General features: G+C 45.9%; 1 protein-coding gene across 1 annotated transcript in view; it reads left to right on the top strand.

The window, feature by feature from the left end:
- The window catches only part of LOC128563326 (ral guanine nucleotide dissociation stimulator-like), a 143,172-nt gene extending 128,522 nt beyond the window's left edge, over positions 1-14,650 (top strand). Inside the window, exons 5-13 of the mRNA XM_053558657.1 lie at positions 5,532-5,648; positions 7,645-7,755; positions 9,648-9,838; positions 10,778-10,888; positions 11,131-11,357; positions 11,480-11,802; positions 13,054-13,128; positions 14,066-14,187; positions 14,420-14,650. Of these exons, the coding sequence (XP_053414632.1) occupies positions 5,532-5,648; positions 7,645-7,755; positions 9,648-9,838; positions 10,778-10,888; positions 11,131-11,357; positions 11,480-11,802; positions 13,054-13,128; positions 14,066-14,187; positions 14,420-14,459 (1,317 nt within the window). The 3' untranslated portion in view covers positions 14,460-14,650. The remainder of the gene's footprint in view (positions 1-5,531; positions 5,649-7,644; positions 7,756-9,647; positions 9,839-10,777; positions 10,889-11,130; positions 11,358-11,479; positions 11,803-13,053; positions 13,129-14,065; positions 14,188-14,419) is intronic.
- The last annotated feature ends 9,048 nt before the right edge of the window (positions 14,651-23,698 follow it).

Here is a 23,698-nt window from a genome sequence, read left to right as displayed (position 1 = left end):
AGTTTGGTTGAATGTAATTTGTGGTTACCTCAGAACACAACTAAAAATTTAAATTACAAATCACAGCCCTACACGGAAGATCTGAACACATCAGTTCTTTTGAGACTGGCGTGTTCCTGGAAGTCTAATACAGCCACAGCCTACTACAGAGAGTGCTTGCTGAACTTCTTTCTTGGCTCAGGTCTCCACTGTTGGCTTCATAGTATCCGATTCTGTCCACTTTTCCTTCCTCTGGTCAGGAGCCTCTGCCGAGGTTTGCTACCAGTCAGGCATCTTCCTGAGCTGTAACCTTTATTCTTACACCTTCATTGACTCCAGTGGCCAATTAAGGAAACAACTCCTAGATTTTCCTGGAGTATAAAAATTAGTATCTCTGTAGAAGAAATGACTCCCCTGAACCCTCTGCCACATTCAGCCCTACTGATAGGGATAATAAAAGTCTCCTGAGACTGTGCGAGAGCCTAGCTGGATCCTGGGCTCACTCCACTCTACCCTTTCTCCTGTCTCTGCTAATAAAGTATTCCCAATCCATGAACTGGCCTCCTCCTCCTTTTACAGACCCTTTCCCCCAAGTCTATCCCTGGTCCCTTCAGTAATTTTTTCAGGTGGTATTTCAGAAAAAGGCGTTGTTATTGTAGGAGATGTCTGCGTGTATGTTTTCCCTGAAGACCTTCCAGTGGGACATGTGGTGCTGAAAAGGTGGTAGCAATGATCCTGACCCTGTGTAGCACTAGGCTAATGTGTGTGCCTGCATCTGAGTATTTAACAAAAGAAAATTGTTGTTATTGTTTTGAGCCCGAGTCTCACTCATTTGCCTTGGGGTTGAGTGCTTTGGAGCTCACAGCAACCTCAAACTTCAAACTCTCGGGCTCTAGGGATCTTCTTGCCTCAGCTTCCCAAGTAGTTGAGACTACAGGTGCCTGCTACAATGCCTGGCTAGCTTTTTCTATTTTTAGTAGCGATGGAGTCTCACTCTTGCTTAGGCTGCTCTTGAACTCCTGAGCTCAAGCGATCCACCAGCTTCAGCCTCCCAGAGTGTTAGAATTACAAGCATGAGCCCTGCATCCAGTCACAAAAAAGCTTTAAAGGTCAAAAGAAAATCCTTTTTTAAGTTTTAAATGCTGCCTTTATTAGCCACATTCTGTTCGAACTTTGGCAAATCACTTTGCCATTGATTACTTTCTTCAATTTTTTTTAATTAAAATGACTTTCATTTTTAATTCTATGAAATCATGACTGTGTATATTAATGCATTTATAGGGTACATTGTCCTAAACAGATATACAGGTTGCAAAGCTCACATCAAACTTGTTAACATAACCAGCACCTGACTTGCTTATTTTTCATGGTAAGACATTTATGCTCTGCACTTCATAGTTTTAAAATGTACCATTGCATTATATACAATAGATGAAGAAAATCGTAAAAATAGAAAAAGCTTATAGAATTAGGATATAAAGAAAGAAAATACTTTTGGACAGTTGGGCTACGTAAACTTTTATTACAAAAAGGTAAGAATGTTCACAAAATTCAAAGATGTACAAAGTAAAAAAATACAGGAAGGTAAGGTTAATTTATTACTGAAGAAAGAATAATTTTTAATGTAAATATAGTGTAGCTAAGTGTACAGTATTTATAAAGTCTACAACAGTATATGGTAATCCCCTAACCCTTCACATGTACTCACCCCTTAACTCGCTGACTTACCCAGAGACTTACTTCTAATTTTGTAAGCTTCCTTCATGGTGAGTGTCCTGTGCAGGTATACCATTGAAAACAATCTTTTATACTGTACTTTCAGTATACCTTTTCAAAGTTTAGACATGTTCAGACACACAAATACTTACTGTCATGATTGCCTGTTATGTTCAGAACATGCTGTACAGATTTGTAGTACAAAATCATTAGGCCATGTCAGACAGCCTAGGCGTGCAGCATGCGGTACCATCCAGATTTGAAAGGTGGGGAAACCGGCCCGAGGCCAATATGGCCCTTCAGAACCCCAAGTACGATCCCTTGACCAAATCCAAATTTCACAGAATCTCGTTTTTTTGTTTGTTTGTTTGTTTTGTTGTTGTTTGCAGTTTTTGGCTGGAGCCGGGTTTGAACCACCACCTCTGGTATGTGGGGCCGGTGCCCTACTCCTTTGAGCCACAGGCACTGCCAGAGAATACATCTCTTTATGAAAAGGATTGGCTCTGTAAAATTTGGATTCATTTAAAAGCTTGCATACAAAGATCAAGAAGGCCACAAGTTTCCCACCACATGAACATACATGTGTATGTATAGAACCCTAATTGTCTAAGAAAATGCCATGAAGGCTATGTTTAACAGTTTGATGAGATTAGTTCAGATTGTATATGAAACCAGCACATTGTACTCCTTGACTGCACTAATGTATACAACTATGATTTAACAATTAAAAAATAAATAAATAAGGCGGCGCCTGTGGCTCAAGGAGTAGGGCGCCGGTCCCATGTGCCGGAGGTGGCGGGTTCAAACCCAGCCCCAGCCCAAAACCACAAAAAAATAAAATAAAATAAAATAAAATAAATAAAAGAAAAAGAACCTTAATTGTGCTAAGACACATTTATTTTATTAGTTCTGGTAAGAATACTGTTCAAAAAAGGCTCGTGTGGCCAACTCCAAGCTCCTGATTCCTGCTTGTTTCTACTTGACCATTAGTGAGCAGGTCATGCTGCAAAGTTCCCACGTGCTTTCAGCTTTCTCACAGCATCTTTCTTTAGCTGAGATTGAGAAAAGTGATTTAAATGTTTAGATATTTATGCTGGGCGTGGTGGCTCACACCTGTAATCTCAGCACTCCGGGAGGCTGAGGTGGGTGGATTGCTTGATCTCATGAGTTGGAAAACAGCCTGAGAAGCATCAAGACCCCATCTCTACTAAAAATAGAAAAATTAGCCAGGTGTCCTGGCAGGCACCTGTAATCTCAGCTACTAGGGAGTCTGAGATAGGAGAATAGCTTAAGCCCCAGTTTAAGGTTGCTGTGACCTATGACGCTACAGCCCTCTACCCAGGGTGATAGAGTGTGATCCTGTCTAAGAAATAAATGAATGAATAAATAAATTAATAAATATTGACATATTTTAAACATATGAAACCAAATAACAACAATTTGCTGGCTGAACAAGATATAGTTACCTAAAGTAAAATTTTAGGAGTTTTTATTTTTAATACATTTGTATTCTTTGTTTGTTTGTTTTTGTAGAATAATTTATTTTGTTGCTTGGCGCCTGTAGCTCTGCAGCTACGCCGTGGCTACATACACCAGGGCTGGCGGGTTTGAATCCAGCCCAGGCCTGCAAAATAACAATGACAACTCCACCCAAAAAATGGCTGGGCTGGGCACTGTGGCAGGCTCCTGAAGTCCCAGCTACTTGGAAGGCTGAGACAAGAGAATCGCTTAAGCCCAAGAGTTGGAGACTGCTGTGAGCTGTGATGCCATTGCACTCTACTGGGCAACATAGTGAGACTCTGCCACGAAAAAAGAAATCATTTATTTTGTAAGATCATTACATATTTTAAAAATTAACTTTAATAAAAATTATAATAGAAAACTTGAAATGGTATATAGCAACTTTCACTACTTGCTCATGTATTTTCTGGTCCCTTTAGGACACTTTTTACTTTATGATCTTGTCAAAAGAAAAAATATAAAACAAGAAGGAATTAAGAGAGAAATCTAAAACTTATCAGAGTGGATAATCTGCTGTTGGTATTATCTTGGAAGGTGTGTTCTTATTTTCTTTGAGGAATTTTCTTCATCATCATAATTTTAACCAATCATTACCCCAAGGCTACATCAAAACACCTTCCTTGTTTATCCTACACATGATCATTTTTGAATTGGAGACATTTTCATTAAATATGGAAATTTTTCTTATGGAACTTTTTCCTAAGTTCTGTAGTAAAATATCCTATAAGGATATCTTGTTTCATAGTTTAATGGAGTGAACACATAGAATGTCTATAAGAATTGATTAAATCTACACTGCTCATTGGTCCACTTGAGATACATGTTTATTTTCCAATGGGACAATTTCTGCATTTACGCTATAATAATGCACATATTGCTGGGCTCCAGATTTGTATAATCTCCTTTACAAGCTGCTTCTCAGTTTCTACAGTAATTGTCTCTACAATGCTATGCGGTTAGAGAGATGGTTAGAAGACGATCTTATTCTCTCCATGTCCCTGGGTTATTTGTAAAGTGATTGACTTACCCTTCTACCATCCCTGCTTTGAAGTGCTGAGGTATCACAATTATATGAAACCCAGACAATAACAGTCTAGGGAAGGTGGAGACTCACACCTGTGCAGTTGCATTCCACTGCCTCAGAGTGCTCTCAGGGATTAGAGCAGATGTGTTTTTTTATTTCCCTCAAGGAATTCATATCGCTTTAATACCAGAACATGGTAAACTTGTAGCTGTTCCAAACATCTGGTGGGCTTTTTGAATAGCCTCATCAACTGGTACCATTCAGTGTTCTGTCTACACCCCTTCTTGTGATTCTTCCACCCACAAGTCTGTGTGTTATCCAGAGGTGACAAGACACTGTGAGTTTTCTACATTATTTTCAAGTAAGCTTGATGAATTCCCTGGGATATAGAGGATAGCACGATCCCCACTGTGCACGTATTCGATTGGGGGACAGAATGGAAACACACAGGATTTGTCTGGGTGACCTTCAAGGTCAGGAAGGGAGATTGAGAGCCAGCCCTGTCTCCACAGTGTGGGGGACCGTGCACTGAGGGGGCTGTGTTTGTATACCAGTGTACAGGTGTGGAGTTGACATAGTGAGGAGGGGGAGGGCCAAATGTGGAATCTTGCAAAAGTGACCTTACTTCCTTGGTGACAGACCCCAACAGAACTTAGAACCCTTGGTAGCCAAACATCCACACTCTAGACACAGACCTGTGTCCGGCTCATGTGGTGGGAGACGCTTAAGAGAGCAAGATGTTCTCCTGTTGCATCCCACCTTCTCGTGATTCTCACGTCCGGAAAGCCCGAAGTGGGGACCTTATCTGACTTTGCCGATGTTGATGTTGGCGCTCCCTCTACTCCCGTTGCCTGCGGAGACCTGGCAGGGGCCAACTACAGGTAACACAGGGCAGCCGCAGGTAGTCTCTTGCAGGCACATTCTCACCTGTGAGCCCATCTGGGGAGGTCCACACGCCTCATATTACTATGTTTGGGGAAAGAAGAGACAAGGGGACCCCTACTGAATAGGAGTAGGGTGTCACCAATGGGAATCCTGGTGGGGCTTTCAGGTTCATACCCCAAGACTCCAAGTCCTGGCTATGGGATAGAAAGGTGAGTGTCAAGGACAAGTTTGTCTACTGAGATGTCATCCATAGACATCCAGCTGTCATCTGTCTTCTTCCCTGGTGGGAGGTCTGTTCAGATGCCCCACTGTGCGTGTTCTGGGGAACAGAATCTCCCAGGGTGTTTCCCCTGCGGAGAGCGCCAGGCAGCCATTGATGCCCAGGCATGGGGCCTTCTGTTTACAGAGGTGCATGGGGATGCAGGACCTCTGGGAGGAGCCCCTGGAGGACTCCACACAATCTCTTATCTCAGATGAAGAGCAGGTGCACCAGTCCACAGACCACAACCAGTGCCAAACTGAGGTGAGAATGGGCACAGAGGGGGTCCCCACAGACCCAAAGAGGGATGCCCCAGGCTCTGTCCTCGGCAGTTTTCCCACTTGAGTGATCCACAATCCCCTCTATAAAGAATCAGCCTTCATATGTCCCCAGTGGCAACCTCATAAGATGCATCAACCCTGCTCACATATTTGTGGGGATGGCAGAGCAAATGCTTCCTGTAGTTTTCACTTTACACGAGTCCAGGAATAGTTCCCCATGTGGCTGCTGCTCTCACACCTTTAACCCGGCCCAGGTGTCTCCCGGAGTAGGAAGGCAGTTCCCTTCCCCATCAGGCCTCTCCAACTCTAACAGCCACTCTACACCAGGGGAGCTAAACAAAATGGGAAAGGGTCACACACAAAAGGAGAGAAAGCTGCTGCATGCTCTTGTCTGCAAAGTACCATCTCCGGGAACATATCCTTGTAGCCCCACGAGGCAGGAGCTCTGCTCTCCGGTCTTGGCCATTTTCCCTTAGGGAGGCTGTTTCCCGCTGCTGCCCAGCTTTTCAATGCCCATGGAGCCTAACTGAGCACAATCCTATTTCTCAGTCAGCCATGCTGCAGGGAACCTGCTGTGTCCCAAGTGGCTGGGACAGTTCGGGGAGCTGCCAGAACTTAGTCCCAAGGCTGAAGGGCTACTTCAATAGAAATTGACTTCCTCTCAGTTCTGGAGGCTGGAAGTCCCATGTAAAGCTGCCGGCTGGGGAGGTCTCTCAGAGGCCTCTCTCCTCGGCTTCTGTGGCCACCTTCCATCTCCACATTCACAGAGAGGTCCTCAGTCATTGCTCTCTGTGTCCTTAGCGCCTCCTCTTATGAGGACACCAGTCATACGGAATTAGGGACATGTAACTACAAGGAACTTTTGTCCTAATGCAGTCATGTTCTGGGGGCATCAGACATGAAGTTATGAATTTTGGCCCATGACATGTGCTCAGGTGGGCTCCCAGGAAGGGGGTGCTTGGCAATAATTTACATGTGGACAGTTGTATTGGCTGTGGTCAGTATAACTTCCAGACTTCCTGTGGCAGGGACAGGTTAGCAGTGGTCTTTGAATGTCACTGTTGCTCTGCAGCCAGCCTCCCTGGTTTTAATATTGTTTTAAGTGTTTTCCAATGTAGGTTTGGTAGGAAATGCAATCACATCATTGCTTCCGTTTTTAGCTTTGCGACTGACACCTGGGAGTCACATTTCAGTGTCTTCATGCCTATTTGGGATTTCTTTCCCCTGAGTCACCTGCTCAGCCCTGTGGCCCTGTAACAAGCTTTCTTCCACCCTGGGGTCTCATAGCATTTGCCCCTATGCCAGGCCCAGAGGTGCTGAGGCTGTTTCTCAGGAATCCGTTTAATGTAACAAGGACAGACACCAGCGCTGTTCTCAGTAGAGAGGTCTCTCCTGGGACATCTGGTCCTGTGCATGGTCTCTACAGAGAGGGGGAAAACAGGCTGGCACAAGACACTCTCCCCAAGTGAGAGCAGGCTGAGTCTCTGTGAGCTTAGAGGGAAATTCATGGAGGCCTCCCTGGGAGGGCCGCAGCTAAGTCCCACATGCTTGTGACAGCCAGGTGACCATCCCAGAGCCTGAGTTTTCTCATTTGCACAGTGAGGGCCATTTGGAGACTCACTGCACAGTGCTCCTCATTCATGGTGTGTGAGCAGGGCATTGTTGTTCTGCCTAACAACCTCCCTGAAGCAGCCAGGAAGGTGTCAGTGGTTTCATGCAGCTCTTTGTGCCCATCACATTTTCAGTGAAAAGTGTAGAATCGTGGACACCCCTGACTTCTAAAGGCACGAGTCTCTGAAGGGCTGGAGCTTCCTGCATTGAGCATCAGACCCCATTCTCTGGAGGGTCAGGGTCACTGACTGTGTGTCTCTCTTTGTCCATGGTAGAATAGAAATGAGTCTCCCTGGGTGGTTCCCCTGAGGAGAGCGCCAGGCAGACATTGATGCCTCTAGGCCCGACTTTGGGCCCTCTCTTTCCAGAGCTCCGCGCAGGGGGTCCGTGAGGAGCCACTGGAGAACTCTAAACATCCACCGTTTTTGGATGAAGAGCAGGTGCACCAGGCCATCAACCGCAGCCAGCGCCAGACTGGGGTGAGAATGGGCACAAAGGGGTCTCCACAGACCCAAAGATGGATGCCCTGGACTCTGTCCTTGGCAGTTTTCCCCTTGAGTGACCCACAATTCCCTCCGTAAATATTCCGGCCTTCCTACGTCCCCAGTGGCAACTTGGTAAGAGGCACCTTCACGACTCACATACTTGTGGGGATGTCAGAGAAAATGCTTCCTCTAGTTTTCACTTTACACTAGTCCAGGGATAGTTCCCCATGTGGCTGATGCTCTCACAGATTTAAACTGGTCCACGGGTCTCCCAGACCAGGCAGACAGCTCCCTTCCCCTGCCTGGCCTTTCCAACACTTAACAACCAACACTACTCCAGGGGGGCTATACAAGATGGGAGGGGGTCACTCACAAAAGGAGATAAAGCTACTGTACTTTCCTGTCTACAAGGTGCCATCTGCAGGAACAACTCCTTGTGGCCCCACTGGGCAGGAGCTCTCCCCTCTGGTCTTGGCCATTTTCCCTCAGGGAGGCCGTTTCCCGCTGCTCCCCAGCCTTTCAATGCCAGTGGAGCCTGACAGAACACATTCCTATTTCTCAGTCAGCCATGCTGCAGGCAATCTGTTGTGTCCCATTTGGCTGGGACAGATTTGGGGGGCTGGGAGAACTCAGCCCCAAGGTTGAAGGGCTTCGTGAACAGAAATTCACTTTCCTCAGTTCTGGAGGCTGGAAGTCCCATGTAAAGCTGCCAGCTGCGGAGCTCTCTCAGAGGCCTCTCTCCTCGGCTTCTGTGGCCACCATCTATCTCCTTGTTCACAGAGTGGTCCTCAGTCATGCCTCTCTGTGTGCTTAGCACCTCTTCTTATAAGGACACCAGTCATATGGAATTAAGGACACGTAACTACAAGGACCTTTTGTGCCAATGCAGTCGTGTTCTGGGGGCATCAGACATGAAGGTATGAATTTTGGCCCATGACATGTGCTCAGGTGGGCTTCCAGGAAGTGGGTGCTTGGCAACAGTTTACATGTGGAGAGTTGTATTGGCTGTGGTCAGTATAACTTCCAGACTTCCTGTGGCAGGGACAGGTTAGCAGTGGTCTTTGAATGTCGCTACTGCTCTGTAGGCAGCCTCCCTGGTGTTAGTATTGTTTTAAGTGTTTTCCGATCTAGGTTTGGTAGGAAATGCAATCACATCATTGCTTCCATTACCAGTTTTGCGACTGACAACTGGGAGTCCTATTTCAGTCATACCTATATTCTTTATACCTATTTGAGATTTCTCCCCGCTGACTCACCTCCTCAGCCCTGTGGCCTTGTAACAAGCTTTCTTACACCCTGGGGTCTCACTGCATTTGCCCCTATGCCAAGTCCAGAGTTGCTCAGGCTGTCTCTCAAGACTTTTTTAAAGTAACAAAGACAGACACTTGCGCAGTTCTCAGCGGAGAGTCCTCTTGTAGGACGCATGACCCTGTGCATGGTCTCTACATAGAGGGGGAAAACAGGCTGGGCCAAGACCCTCTCCCTGAGTGAGAGCAGGCTGAGCTGTTGCAAGCTTAGGGGAAAATTCATGCAGCCCTCCCTGGGAGGGCCGCAGCTCTGACCCACGTGCCGGTGACAGGTGACATCCCAGAGCCTGAGTTTTCTCATCTGCACGGTGAGGGCCATTAGGGGACTCACTGGCACTGTGCTCTTCATACAGGGTGTCTGAGCAGGGGCATTGTTGTTCTGCCTAACAACCCCCCTGAAGCAGCCTGGAGGGTGTCAGGGATTTCCTGCAGCTCCTCATGCCCATCACATTTTATGTGAAAAGTGTAGAATCGTGGACAGGAGTCTCAGAAGGGCTGGAGCTTCCTGCATTGAGCATCAGACCCCATTCTCTGGAGGGTCAGGGTCACTGACTGTGTGTCTCTCTTTGTCCCCAGTAGTATGGAAATGAGTCAACCCTCTACTTCAGAGAGCTCAAACTGATGAGGACCTCCCAGCCAGCCACCCGGGACATGCTGGTGAGCGCCCTGGTGCTGGTCTTTCTGGCTCGAACCATCTCCTCCACCACCTCCAAGGGCTCCTACCTGGATGTCAGCACCATGTCATGGTTCTTGGAGAAACTGTTCAGGAGGTGAGTGGCCAAGGCACAGCGCTGCCCACCATCTACCAACTATGTCTGTGGGTGTCATTCAGTTCCCTGAGCCTCGCTTCACTCCTCTGAAAAGTGGAGTGGTCAGAGGATGAGCTTTATGAGGTTTTGTTGGAAAATAAATAGAATAAGAGGTGGCAGGTGTGTCCCTCACTCCTGGCTCTGTGGAGAGGCTCCAGGGGCTGCTGTGTCTGTTCACATTAACATCTGTCTCCTCACAGAAGGCGCCCTCTGCCTCACACCCCAGTAGCCCGCCCCTCTCCCTGTGTGGGAAAAGCACAGAGAGAGCAAACCTTGTCCCACTCGCAGAGGTTTGAGTTTCCTTCCACCTTGTCCCTGTCCTTGAGAGAACTGGGGTTTCCTGGGGTGGGGAAAGAGTCCCGAGAACCACTTAGATATCTGCCAAGGTTCTGTCGGAGTCATTCAGTAACCAGCTGCTTGTGCAGGCATGTGCTAGAAACTTAATTTAATGAACAAAGAAGGGGACAGTCTTCGGGCTGCATTTCTGTGCAGGGAGGCAGAAAGTCAGAGCAGACACGAGGAGGTAATGTCCTCCTCCTGGAAGACCAAGCAGCATCTTTTATGCACGGAGAAATATCCCAGATTCCGGGATTTTTCCATCACAAACCCCAGGTATAACTCAAAAGGCATGCATTTGTGATCCAATGAAAGAGTTTCTTTTCCACTCAGAGTATGGGGCTCTGTGGACTGTGGCTGGGGAGACAAAACAGAACCTGGGTCTCAGCCACTTGAGAACGCTCATGAGAGGGCTAAGGTCAGGGGATTTCAGGGAAGAAATGACTCAGTTAGAGCTGTGGATAGGTTGCATGACCCTGCAGAGAGGAGAAGTGGGGCTCAGAGCTGCCCCTAAGGGTCCCAACCTCAGCACAGTCCCTTCCCAGCTCTGCCTGTCTCCTCCAGCTCACACCCCCTCACTGACCACAGCACCGGGAGCCCAGACTGGAGTGATGATGAGCACCCTGCTGACCCTCCGGCCTCCAGTCACAGCCCTGAGGGCCCAGGTGTGCAGAGGTATTTGCTGTTGACCTGGGGTGACAATGGCAGTGGGAGGGCGAGGCCCACAATAGTGTGTCCAATCCTAATCCATGACCCATTCTGTCCCTTCCAGGGCAGCAGAGACAGAAGGGGGAGTTCAGCCTGTCCTCTAGACTGGAGGAGCAGGCCCAGGGACCCATAAACACACAGGAATGTCCTGGGAAGGGTGTTGGAGGAAAAGCCAGTCCTCTGACTCAGCTTCCGCTTGTCATCCCCAGAACCACCTCTTCCATCTGCATCTCCTGGCCAGAAGGATACCCTGTGGTCCTCGACCAGTCTCTGAACATTGCAGGGCTCATGTTTAAGGTGGCTTGTATAGAGGTCACCGCATCCACATCACACCTGGGGCATCTAGCAAAGATTTCTCTTGCCTGGCTGGAGCAACTCGGGCCCATTGGCACAGACCCAGAGGGTGAGATGGCGACAGTTGACCAGCTTCACAAAGGTAGAGTTTGGGGCTGAAATTCTCTTTGTCATGGGGAGGTAATGGGGTGTTTAGATAACTCAGCAGGGAGTGACAGATGTGGCTGACTTCATCTCCTTTTCCATTTCCTGCTCAATCTCCAGAAGGACAATCACTCCCAGTGCTGGCCATAGAACCAGCACTGGCAGATCTGGGAGAGCAGAGGCCTGCTCTGGAGCCAGGTGCGCCTGCATCCCTGTATCTGCTCCTGTATATGGAGCCAGCTCCAGGGCCAGGGTCAAGGGCAGTACCAGCACCTAGGACAGAGCCACCGCCAGTGATAACAGGAAAGGCAAAACCAGAGGCAATTCCACACCTCTGCCTTCCATGGACTGTGATTGAGAAAAAGCTGTGCAGGGCGCGGCCGTCTCCCATCATGGCCTACACAGCCCAACATCTGGCTCAACAGCTGACACTTATGGATGAGGTGAGCAGCTGCTCAAACCCCCTTCCCTGACCAGAGGCCAACGATCTGGTCCCATGCTGCTCCACGTCTTATGAGCCAGGCCACCTGGTTGAGTTTCTTTCTGTAGATACGGTCCCTGTGTCTGTGGCAGCTACACACAGCTGCTGGGAACATCCCATGGGAGGGCACAGAGCACAGGGAGGGGACCTGGCCCACTAGATGCTGGAGTAAACCACTGAGCACACCCTCCCCCGCCCCCAGGCTGCTAAGCCCCCCACCCTGGAGGCCTCACCACCCTCAGCAGTTACTACACATCTGGCAAGTACTCCATTTCAGACCAGACACCTGCACTGAGACCCTGGAGGTGGCTGCCACAGGCAGTGTGCATCTCCAAAGAAAGAAGGCCTTGCACACAGGTGGCCTCAGGAAGGGCCAGGCTTAGCCATCTTGTGAAGTGTGGGGTCTGTGAGGCCAGCCTGGGAGAAACACCACATGCTGTTCTCTACTTGCCCGGCTCTATGCGTTTCGTGCCCTCCATGAAAGGGGAATGAAATCCGGGGCTCCAACTACTCTGGGAGAGCCAATGCCAAAGCTCAGAGTCTGGTCACCTGCCTGAGTCAAGGGGTGACTTTAGATCCACATGGGCCATGCACATGTGGATCTTTCTTCCTCCCCAGGAGGAACGCATGAAGGTGCTGCCCTGGGAGTGCCTGGGGTCCATTTGGATTGAGTGGGAGTGGATGGACATGAAGCAGGTGGCACCAGTCTATGCTGCACTCACTCACTTTTATAGGGTGGTGTACTTTGTAATAACTCCATGCTTGGGGACCCACACCATGAAGGCCCAGGACAGGGCCAGGGTGCTGGAACTTCGGATCCAGGTGGACAGGGTAAAGCATGGGAGGCCCTAGGACACTCGATTTCGCCTCTGTCAGATGTCAGATTTGCTGAACAGAGTCCAAGCCTCTGAACAGCCCCCAGCCCTTCCTGTCAGGGGCCCACTGACCATGACTTCCCTACAGGAAGGGTGGGGTCTGGGACCACAAGGCATTGTGAACTGTGAACATCCCAGGCTGTAGGTGACCATGGGTGCAGCTGGGGGAGGAGAGGGATAGAATGGAAGGAGGAAGCTGAAGGTCTCTGGCTGCTGCAAGTCAGAGATCTTGAGGAGGGGTCTAGGAGACCGGGATGGAGTGTGAGATTACGGACAACAGAACTAGGAAGGCCACCTGCAGGTGGGTGCTCATCACCACTCCCACCCCAATGACACAGGGCATCATTCTCTTTCTTGGAATCTTCGTTGATGACCTAACTCTGCTGCAGAAGAGGACGCAGAATAATGTGGCTGTGAGTGAGCCTAGGGCTGGCACACTGGGGACCAGAATCCTAAGGCTGGGGGGAGACATTCCTGGATGGAGCCCTGAGAACTCAGCACTCAGTAAAACTGCTCCCAGGCAGCCCTGTGAGCTGGGGTATCAGGCCCGACGTCAGCCTTGAGACCCTGCTCCCGAGGCAGAAGCTGCAGAGCTGCCTGACTGCTGAGCTGCCCGAGCGTCTGGCTGAACTGGACTCAGCCTCTCCCTCAGGTGCTGCCCACGGGAGGAGTTGAAATTGGCCCCTCCACACTCAGGCAGCTCCCATGTGGCTCCAAACTCTGTCTGTGTGCAAGGAGATTTTGTGTGACCCTACTTGTCATGAGGAAGTGTTGGGTCACAGGGCCCCTGAGCATCAGCCCCCTCGCCCCCTTCATCACAACCCACAGCGTGATGTGGGTGCAAGTGCCTTCTGTGCAGGTCCCCTGGCCGGTGAGCCTGGATGACACGTAGTAAGGGAGCCCAAGGAGGGGGGAGTCATGGATGGAGGGACTGTCTCCCAGGCGTTGGCTGTGCCTTGCACGGAAATGTGCTCAACATAACAAAAAGGGGAAGGTGGGCAACTGGGGGCCTCTCTCTGGGGAAGCACAACATGTGGAAGTCAGAGACTGCCCTGGGAGGACATTTCCTGGCTGCATCTTCCACATCGTAGATTTCCTGGGAGGGTTTGACGTACAGGGAAGGGGCAGTCCACCCCATGAAACGTGCAGGATGGGAATGAAAACCAACTCCTGCAGAAAGGCAGTTGATATCCAACTCTGAGGACAGACTGGGCCTTCAGAGGATGGGAGGGGAGAAGGGAACCACTCCAGAGAAAGGCGCCAGAGATCGGCCCCTTGCCCTCCCCAGCATGGCCCCTTCAGAATCTTCCCCCCGGCCCAGTCAGTATCCATCCTTCTCTCTGGCTCCAGGCCTTCAAGATCGTCCAGCAGCTGCAGTTGCTGCAGGTGACTGCCAATAATTTCTGTTTTCAACCGGACAGAGACTTTCAGTCCTGGTTCCAAACCATGAAGCCACTGGACCAGTACAATATGTGAGTGCCTGCAAACGTTGGCGGAGGGTAGGGGGACCTTTGTGCATCCCTGCTCAGGACTCTGTCTGGTGGCCAGCTGCAAAGAGCCTGTGGCCGTGGTTCCCTGGTCACCAACAGTCCCTGGCGCATGGTGACTGCTGAGCGCCGGGTGTCCAAGCCTGCCAGGCAGACCCTGGGTGGGGGACCTGAATTTTGTTCCTGGTGGCCTCATAGCTTCCTCTCTGTCCTGCAGCCTCAATTTCTCCTGGGAGCTGGAGCCACCATTTGAATAGGCCAAAACAACATCAAGGCCAAGGAGACCTGTCCTGGGACTGTGTCCACATTTGAGCTACTTTTATTTACTCTCCCCTGCCACTCCCTTACACCCCCCTGGAAACCTGTTCATTTACTCCGCCCTGACACTCCCTTTTCCTGTCATCTATATCCCTTATTCCTTGCTCCTCATCCCTGGCTTTCACTTAAATAAATGCATGTTCCATATTGTTATCAGTTTTCTTCATGATTTTTCTGTATAGCTGTCGTGGCTAGTCTGTATCATTTTGAGAGTGTGCTCTGTGAACGCATGGATGCCACAGACATGAAACTCTTCATGATCTGAGGCTGTCGCTTATCTATGTGAACTCAAGGGAGCTGTGTGGAGCTCCATCTCTCCTGTATAGAGTTTCTGCAAAGACCACCTCATGAATGACATCTGGAGGATTGTCTCGTATCTGCTTTCAAAAGGCTTCCTAATTCTTTTTGTCCTTCTACACTTCGTGGCATGGATTTAGCACACTTCCAAACTGACTTCGTGCCACCAGTTTCACCCTGATACCAACACCGGACAAAACACAACTTGATCTTTACTACTAAAGGTGGATGTGTTTCACCACAAAGGTCTTCATCCTCATTCTCCACTCATGCTGGCTGAGCAGGGGGAGGAAGAGGAGAGGTTGGTCCAGCTGAAAAGGGTGGCTGGCAAAAGGGGTGCACGCAGGTTTCTCTATGGTGGTAGAGTTTGTCCTGCCGACTCCACTCTGGAGACGCAGACGGCCTGAAGGGTGATGAAAATGCCAGCACAGATGTGTTTTTTAGACTTCAGTTGTCATACAACAATAGACTTGGAGGAGGTGACCATCAATAACAGCTTAATTGGTGCTGCCCAAGCCACATTTTCTGGACCAGAGGACATCCTACACTATCGTGGCTCAGATGGTCTGGATTAGACTAGTAGCAATTTTTTTTCTACTCCTATTGATTAGTTTGCTAGCAGCAGCACTACCCTAAACTTACACTACCTGGTGCTTCTCACTAGCTCCTCCATGTGCTTGAAGCATCTTCTGTTATCATTTGACTTTAGAGTACTAATGATTTTAATTCCTCATCACCACAGTTTGAGGGAATGTGGGTTGGACAAACTTCACTTTTGATAAAAAAAATTTTAGATTCTCTAAAGAAGGTCTTAGTCTCCTTGCTCGTGGTAGTGTTGGAGGAGAGTACATACTCCCGTGGTTTGTTCTATTTCTTCCTTCTAGTTTTTCCTGAAATGTGTAATGGAAGGTAATGGTAAGGCGGGATTCTAGCACCAGACTCTCCGGATTCTCTCCCAGCTCTGTGACTTACTCTTTGTGAGTCCTCAGGAATATTATTTAAGCAATGGCTCCTTTGCCTTCACTATGAAATGAAGATTGTGTTAATAAAATTGCTGTGGGCATTAAAAGGGTTTATATTTGTAAAGTGCTTTATAATGCGGTTGGCACATTGTGTCACCCTTATAATTACATACGGTCATACAAGTAGTTCTCATTTAAAATTTGTGGTTGTTAAGTAGTAATGTTGTTTTAAAAATATGAGTCCTATTTGTGAGCTCAGAGAGGCATAAGAATAGATTCTTTAAAAACGGGAGAGGCTTTTTTGGCTCAAGGAGTAGGGTGCTGGCCCCACATAAGGGGTATGGCTGCTTCGAACCAGGGCCTGGCTAAAAACTGCAAGAAATAAATAAAGAAAGAAATAAAAATAAAAAAGTGAGAGGCTTCAGGTGAGACAAAGATTTGGCTGGGCACAATAGCTCATGGTTGTCATCCTAGCATGCTGGGAGGCTGAGGTGGGTGGATTGCCTGAGCTGGGGAGGTGGAGACCAGTCTGAGCAAGATGGAGACCTTGTCTCTATGAAAAATAGAAAAATTAGATGGGCAAATGGTAGGTACCTGTAGTCACAGCTATTGGGGAGGCTGAGGCAAGGGGATCAGATCATTGAAGCCCAGGAGTTAGGGGTTGCTGTGAGCTCTGACACCACAGCACTGTAGCCTGGGGCAACCATGTGAGACTGTCTAAAAAACAAGAAAACCTACAGACGTGTGCCATCCTCAGTGCACCACCCCATGCATTCTTTTCACTTGCCACCTCTTCCCTAGCACAGCTTAGCGGCTACCCCAGAACTTATGGCCATGTCAAAGCCTATGCAATCTTTCAGTTTAGTTGACCTCGTGGCTACAGGTACCAACCTGCTTTACCTTGTGAAATAATCGGAATCCCACTAGTGCTTTCCTAGGGGGCACTGCCGCTCACCTCTTGCAGCAAAATTATCGCTGAGTTTTCAAATGAAGGAAAAACCCCCAAGTTTGTGCCTATGTAACCAACAAAACTTCTAAACGGTGCATCAAAGACCAGGGGGCCTCAGTGTGTACATGCAGTTGGGTCCAAAGACGCTTGAGGAGCTATACAGTGGTTGCTGTGAAAAGGGAGCTTAACTTTAAGGTTGTATACTGTGGTGCATTGAGCATTTCAAACCCACTACAGTAACATCAGTTTTGTTTTGTTTTGTTTTGTTTTTTATTCAGTGAATTACACAACATCCCTCACAGGAATCAGCAGGAATGGAAGATAAAGAGTTCCTAAGACAACATTCAACACACACATAACTTTTTAGAAGCATCATTGCATATAAGGTTTTTTAGAAAATATTTCACTTGCTCCTTTCCTTTGTTTTTTAAAAAGTCATTTGTAATGGCCATTTTCTCACCCCTCTGTTTTCATAAGTGCCAACTGTAAGGTTACTGTAAAGGTTCCTTCTTGTAAATATTTCTGACAATAGTGGCTATCAATGATCTCTAATCCTCTCTCATCGATGATTCAACTAACGCACTGTAAGGAAATCTATGACAGAGACCTCAGGACACAAGAAATTTGAAATTATTTTATTTTATGGAATATTGCAATTATATGAATTTGAATATCTAGAGGAATGCACACTTAAGGTTAGCCAAAGAGAGAAATATCACAATCATATTGTTATTTTAGTTAACAAAGAGCCAATGGGCTGGAAGTGAAATGGTTCCCCAAAGAAAGCAAACAATGGACAAGACTCCCAGAATTAGAAATGAGAATTATTTTATTAGTACTAAAATAAATTGCTTGTAAGTCAAATCCATGTACTTTAGTATAGATACGTCTTCATATCCTCAGATAGGAGAGCACCGTTATGCAGGAAGAAGGCACTTCGTGATATTTCTCGATAACAATCGTGTTAACCACCTATCCTAGTGTGACCCAACTAATGTAAAATAAAAGCTAAAGCATATGGGTTATACTCTAAAAGCAACCCTATTTCCTAGGCTTCACTAGGACCTTGTCTAGGTCCTTTACCCTCCACTTTTATGTTCTTTTTTTTGAGACAGAGCCTCAAGCTGTCACCCTGGGTAGAGTGCAGTGGCATCACAGCTCACAGCAACCTCCAACTCCTGGGCTCCAGCGAGTCTCCTGCCTCCGCCTCCCAAGTAGCTGGGATTACAGGCATCTGCCACAATGCCCAGCTATTTTTTGGTTGCAGCCGTCATTGTTGTTTGGTGGACCTGGGCTAGATTCTAACCCGCCAGCTCAGGTGTATGTGGCTGGCGCCTTAGCCGCTTGAGCCATAGGCGCTGAGCCCACTTTGCATTCTTTCCATGTGGGGAGTATAATCTCACTACTTATTCTATTTTTTTTTTTGAGACAGAGTCTCACTATATTGCCCTCTGTAGAGTGCTGTGACATCATAGCTCACAGCAACTTCAAATTCCTGGGCTTAAAGGATGCTATTGCTTAGCCTCCCAGTAGCTGGGACTACAGGTGCCTGCCACAATGCCCAGCTATTTTTTTGTTGCAGTTGGCCCTGGCTGGGTTCCAACCTGCTAGCCGCAGTGTATGTGCCTGACCCCGTAACCACTGTGCTACAGGCACCGAGCCATTACTATTTATTCTAACATTTTTCACCCAGTAGCTTCTCCTAAACCATTGGCTGCCCTCTTGGCTCAGACCCAAAGGGCCAGATCATCCCCCTACACGTTACCCTCTCTTCCTATCCACCCGGATGCATGCATTCCTTGCCCAGGTGACTGATACCAGTACCTTGTTTGCCTCACCTTCTGGATGAGACCTTTCCCCCTCTTTTACAGAAGGACATAGCTTTGCATTCTAGGCCTTTTCACGGACACTATGGGTGAGCTGTTAATATAACCTTCTCCCCTCATCCGCAGACAAGGTCTCTGTCTGTCACCCATGCTTCAGTGCAGTGGTACCATCATAGCTCACTGCAGGATTGCTGGGCTCAAGCCGTCCTCCCACTTCAGTCCCCCAAGTAGCTAGGCACACACCACCATGCATGGCTGATTTCTAAAATTTTTTGTAGAGACCAAGTCTCACTGTGTTCATCCAGGCTCATCTTAAACTCCTGGCCTCAGGTAATACTCCTTCCTTGGGCTCTCAAACTGCTAGAATTACAGGTGTGAGCCAGTGCACCCAGCCAGTGTGACCATATTTTAAAGTTTAAACAGTACTACAGAATTCATGTATAATATCACCTATAGGATCAGAGAGATGTTTTCCTCACAATATTATCTAAATATGAACTTGTGAGTATAGGTTACCTATCTTTCATGGGCAGAGATAGTTTATACACTTTAGTATGCCTGTCTTCTGAAGTAAATCTTATTTCTTCTTTTAACTTGTTCAACAGACTGTGGATAGTTGCATCATAAACCCCAGAGCAAATCATATGTTTCCCCTCATCATCACTGTAACATAGTAAGATTGGTAACTCAAGCCAGCATCATCTAGTCTTTCCTCATATAGCTGGATTCTTATTATTTTCGCTTTAGAAATGGTCCAAGACCGTTGGTCCTCCAAACTCTTTTCTTACTGTTGGTATGTTGAATTCTATTCTGAGAGTACCTGTAGAATGAATTATGAGGGTTGATTGTATATTATAATTGATACTGTTTCTTGTGGATAGACAATTATCTTTAGATTTTAGTCTCAGTTTTATGTTTTTTTATTAAGTTTGTGAACTTAGGCAAATTACATAAATTTTTGGTCTGTTATTTCCTCATGTATAGTAGAGGTATAGTGGAAGCTGCAATATTCTGCTTACTTCATAGGCTTCATATGATTATGTGAGATTATGTAGGAAAATATTAAACGCATGTAAGATGGAAGTAAGAAACCTGAGAATAAGTTTTTACCTTGAAATATAATGTTTAAAAGATGATCTGGAAGAAAGGGGACTAATAATTGTTTACTGTGTGCCAGGCATCACTTTTAAAATACTTTATAATTTCAAAGTAATAACTATGGCTAAGGCGGTGGCACCTGTGGCTCAGTGAATAGGGCGCCGGCCCCATATACCGAGGGTGGTGGGTTCGAACTCAGCCCCAGCCAAACTGCAACAAAAAAATAGCAGGGCGTTGTGGCGGGCACCTGTAGTCCCAGCTACTGAGGAGGCTGAGTGAGGCAAGAGAATCGTCTAAGCCCAAGAGCTGGACGTTGCTGTGAGCTGTGATGCCAGCACTCTACCACAGGAAACAAAGTGAGAATCTGTCTCTAAAAAAAAAAAAAAATATATATATATATATATATGGCTGAGGAAGAAGAGAGGAAAATGACGTCAATTGAATCTATAATATTTTATTCTTGGAGAAAAATATGACGCAAGAATGATAAAATAATAGAATTTAATACGTCTAAATAATGAGCACAAAGAAACATTTCTGTAATTTTCAGAGAAAATTCGCAGCAAACATAGTGTTATTCCTTGAAAATTACAGAAATATTTCACAACTTTTGGAGACAAGGTCTTACTCTATCGCCCAGCTTGGAGGGCAGTGGCATCGTCGTAGCTTCTGACCTCAGCAGTCCTCAGCCTCACCCCTCTGAGGCCCCGGAACTGCAAGTGTCTGCCACCTTGTCCGGCTGATTTTGTTTATAGAGATGGGTTCTCGCCGTTGCCTAGTCTGGTCTCAAACTCCTGGCCTCAAGTGATTTTTCTGCCTCAAGACTCCTAAAGTGCTAGGTTTATAGGCAGCAATCACCATGCCCAGCAACATTTTTAAAATAGAATATCACCTTTTGTCAAGATATAATAAGTGTTTTAGTTGACATGCTTATGTATCTTACAGAATCACAATATATATCAGTGTCGTGGATATGAAAACAGATTTTCACATATTTAAATAGACAGTGGATTTTTTTGCAATTGAATTTTGTTTCATTACGTTACTTTTTATCTCCACAGGTTTATAAAGTTCTGGTCTCAGTGGGCAGGAGTGAATGGTTTGTCTTCAGGAGATATGCAGAGTTTGATAAACTTTATAACACTGTAAGGAATAGTCGTTTTATAAGATTTTTGTTTAAAACAAAATAACCTGAGAAAATGACCAAACGAGAGATATTTATTTGAATGATTAAATTAATATTTGCACATATCAGATAAGAAGAAAAGGGTAAGATTTTTCAAATGCATTGTAACTCTAAAGAATTCTTAGAGAAGAAGATGAACAGATACCATTGAGAGGTTCCAAATAAATCATTGAAAGTAAGAGAACTAGATAATGGCTTAAAGTTCATGCACGAACTTTATGGCCACCCTGTACATTTTACTGTCGTAGAATGTTAGAAATCAATTGTTTCTACCTACCTCTTTGATAATGGTTAATCATCAAGATATTTCTGTTTAAATTGCCCAACTGTAAGGTTTAAGTTTTAACTTATGTCATGTACCCACTCCCCTTTCATACTTAGTTAGAAGGTAAGTCTCAGGTTCCAGATTTTAAGTACCTCACACAACTGAAATGTGTATAAACTTTCAGAAGTTCTGATAGTTACCTGGGATGAGAGACCATTAGCTATTTACTTAAATAATTAAAACCTATTTTTATGCATTCATAGTGCAGATATGAAATAGTATTCGTAATCTAGTGTTTTCAGTGCTCCTAGTACATACTTTCTAGAGTAGGCCACAGACCACCTCTGTTGTGATACATCAGGCCAGATCTTACATAGGTACCAATGTTTGTGGACAGTGTTGCCTTGAAGATCCTACACAGAGGCCCAAGTGATAGGATTACAAGATAAGCCACTGTTCCCTGCCAAAGTTCCACTTTTGAAATAAGTAGAAGCCAGTAGAACTTTGTGCATACAAATAAATACCTTCCATGATTTTCTTTTTGAGACATAGTCGGTATTGTCCTGGATAGAGTGCTCTGGCATCACAGCTCACAGTAATCTCAAACTCTTGGGCTCAAGTGGTCCTCTTGCCTCTGCCTCCCAAGTAACTGCGACTACAGGCACCCACCACAATGCCTGGCTAGCCTTCTATAATTTTTTTTGTTTCTTGAGACAGAGTCTTATTTTGTCACCTTTGGTAGAGTGCTGTAGTGTCACAGCTCAGGCAACCTCAAACTCTTGGGCTTAAGTGATTCTCTTGCCTTAACCTCCCAAGTAGCTGGGACTATAGGCACCCGCCACAATGCCTGGCTGTTTTTAGAGATGGAGATCTCACTCTGGCTCAGTCTGGTCTCGAACCTGTGAGCTCAGGCACTCAACCCACCTCAGCCTCCCAGAGTTCTAGGATTACAGGCATGAACCACCGTACCCAGTCTGCCTTCCGTAATTTTTAAAAAATGGTTTTATTTTGGAAACTGAGTAAGAGTTGAACTGTTAGTTCTGCTGAAAACTCTTAGATACCTGTTATCTACATGTTCATCCTTGTTTTGAGGATTGTAAACTCTGTACCCACTGGGATACCTAGTTATGCTCAGGGAAAAATAACATTACAATATCTTTCTCATATGAACACAGTTTATATGATCTTCTTAGATAAGATGAAATTTTGTTTAAAGAAATAGTAGTAACGGTGGCACCTGTGGCTCAAGGAGTAGGGTGCCAGCCCCATAGACCAGAAGTGGCAGGTTCAAACCTGGCCCCGGCCAAAAAAAAAAAAAAAAAGAAATAGTAATAACTGAAATTTGAGACTTCTTTCTACTTTCTGCTTAAAATATTTTATAGGCTACACTTACTTTCTAAACTTACCTTTAGCAGAACTGTTCATAAAAGGAAGGGGTGTACAGGGAATGTCACCTAAAAACTGAGCAGTATGGTGATCCATCTCAGTGCTGCACTTGAAGATGGTTTTATGAATTAAATAGCTGATGATCTCATAGACAGAGTGTTAATATTTGTGTACCTTTGGCCGGGTGAGGTGGCTCAACACCTGTAATCCTACCACTCTGGGGGGCCAAGGCGGGTGGTTTGCTTGAGCTCAAGTGTTCCAGACCAGCCTGAGCAAGAGTTAGACCCTGTCTCTGAAAAAGAAAAAAAAAATAGCTGGGTGTTGTGGTGGGCGCCTGTAGTCGCAGCTACTTGGGAGGCTGAGATAAGAGAATCACTTGAGCTCAAGAATTTGAAGTTGCTGTGAACTGTGATGCCAGGGTATCACTCTACACAGTGTGACAAAGTGAGACTATATCTCAAAAAAAAATATATGTATATATGTGGGTATATTTGTATATCTTTAATAATAAAGGTGAAGTAATAAAACTTGTATGAGCCCCTTCCCCCATGATCACTTATTTTCTCTCTTCTTTGAAATGCCCTGTCTTTAAACTTTTGCAGCAGAATTTTTTAATATGTAATTCATTTTTTATCATTCATCTCCCTTGTTGCTCTTCTATTTCTCTTCCTTTTTTTCATCTTTTTCTTACTTCATTCCTTTTTGTGTCTACCTCTGTCTTTTTGTATAACTCCTTTTAATTCTGCCTCCTGTGGTGAGGGGCAGGAAGTAAAACAGAAAAATGGTATCAGTTGTGTTCTTTGAAACTGCAGACATGAGGTTAAACTTGGCCTGTATTTCAAAAAACACAAATTCTTGAACTATTCTCCTTTTAGAGTAAAAGAAAAGATAAAAAGTATAATAAAATTTTCCAAACTGTAAGCATTTTATTGTCAGCTTAAATGTATATTTGATGACTATAGTTTATATTTTTAAACTTTTTATTATAGAAATTGTCGAATACATGCAGAAGTAGATTAGTATAAATATAGAAAGTAATATAACGTAACTGTACCACTAGCCTTCAACAATTACCAGTACATGGCTATTCTTGATTAATTAATCTCCATCCTGTACCATTCCATCAATGATTTTGACACAGATCTCAGATATCATTTCATTTGTAAATATTTTAGTGTACATCTCTAAAAGATAAAAATTCTTTTTTTT

This window comes from Nycticebus coucang, chromosome 13 (genome assembly GCF_027406575.1).
Source record: "Nycticebus coucang isolate mNycCou1 chromosome 13, mNycCou1.pri, whole genome shotgun sequence".
Lineage (NCBI taxonomy): Eukaryota > Metazoa > Chordata > Mammalia > Primates > Lorisidae > Nycticebus > Nycticebus coucang.
The sequence above is the reverse complement of the archived record's forward strand: the minus strand, read 5'-3'. Positions and strand labels throughout refer to the sequence as shown.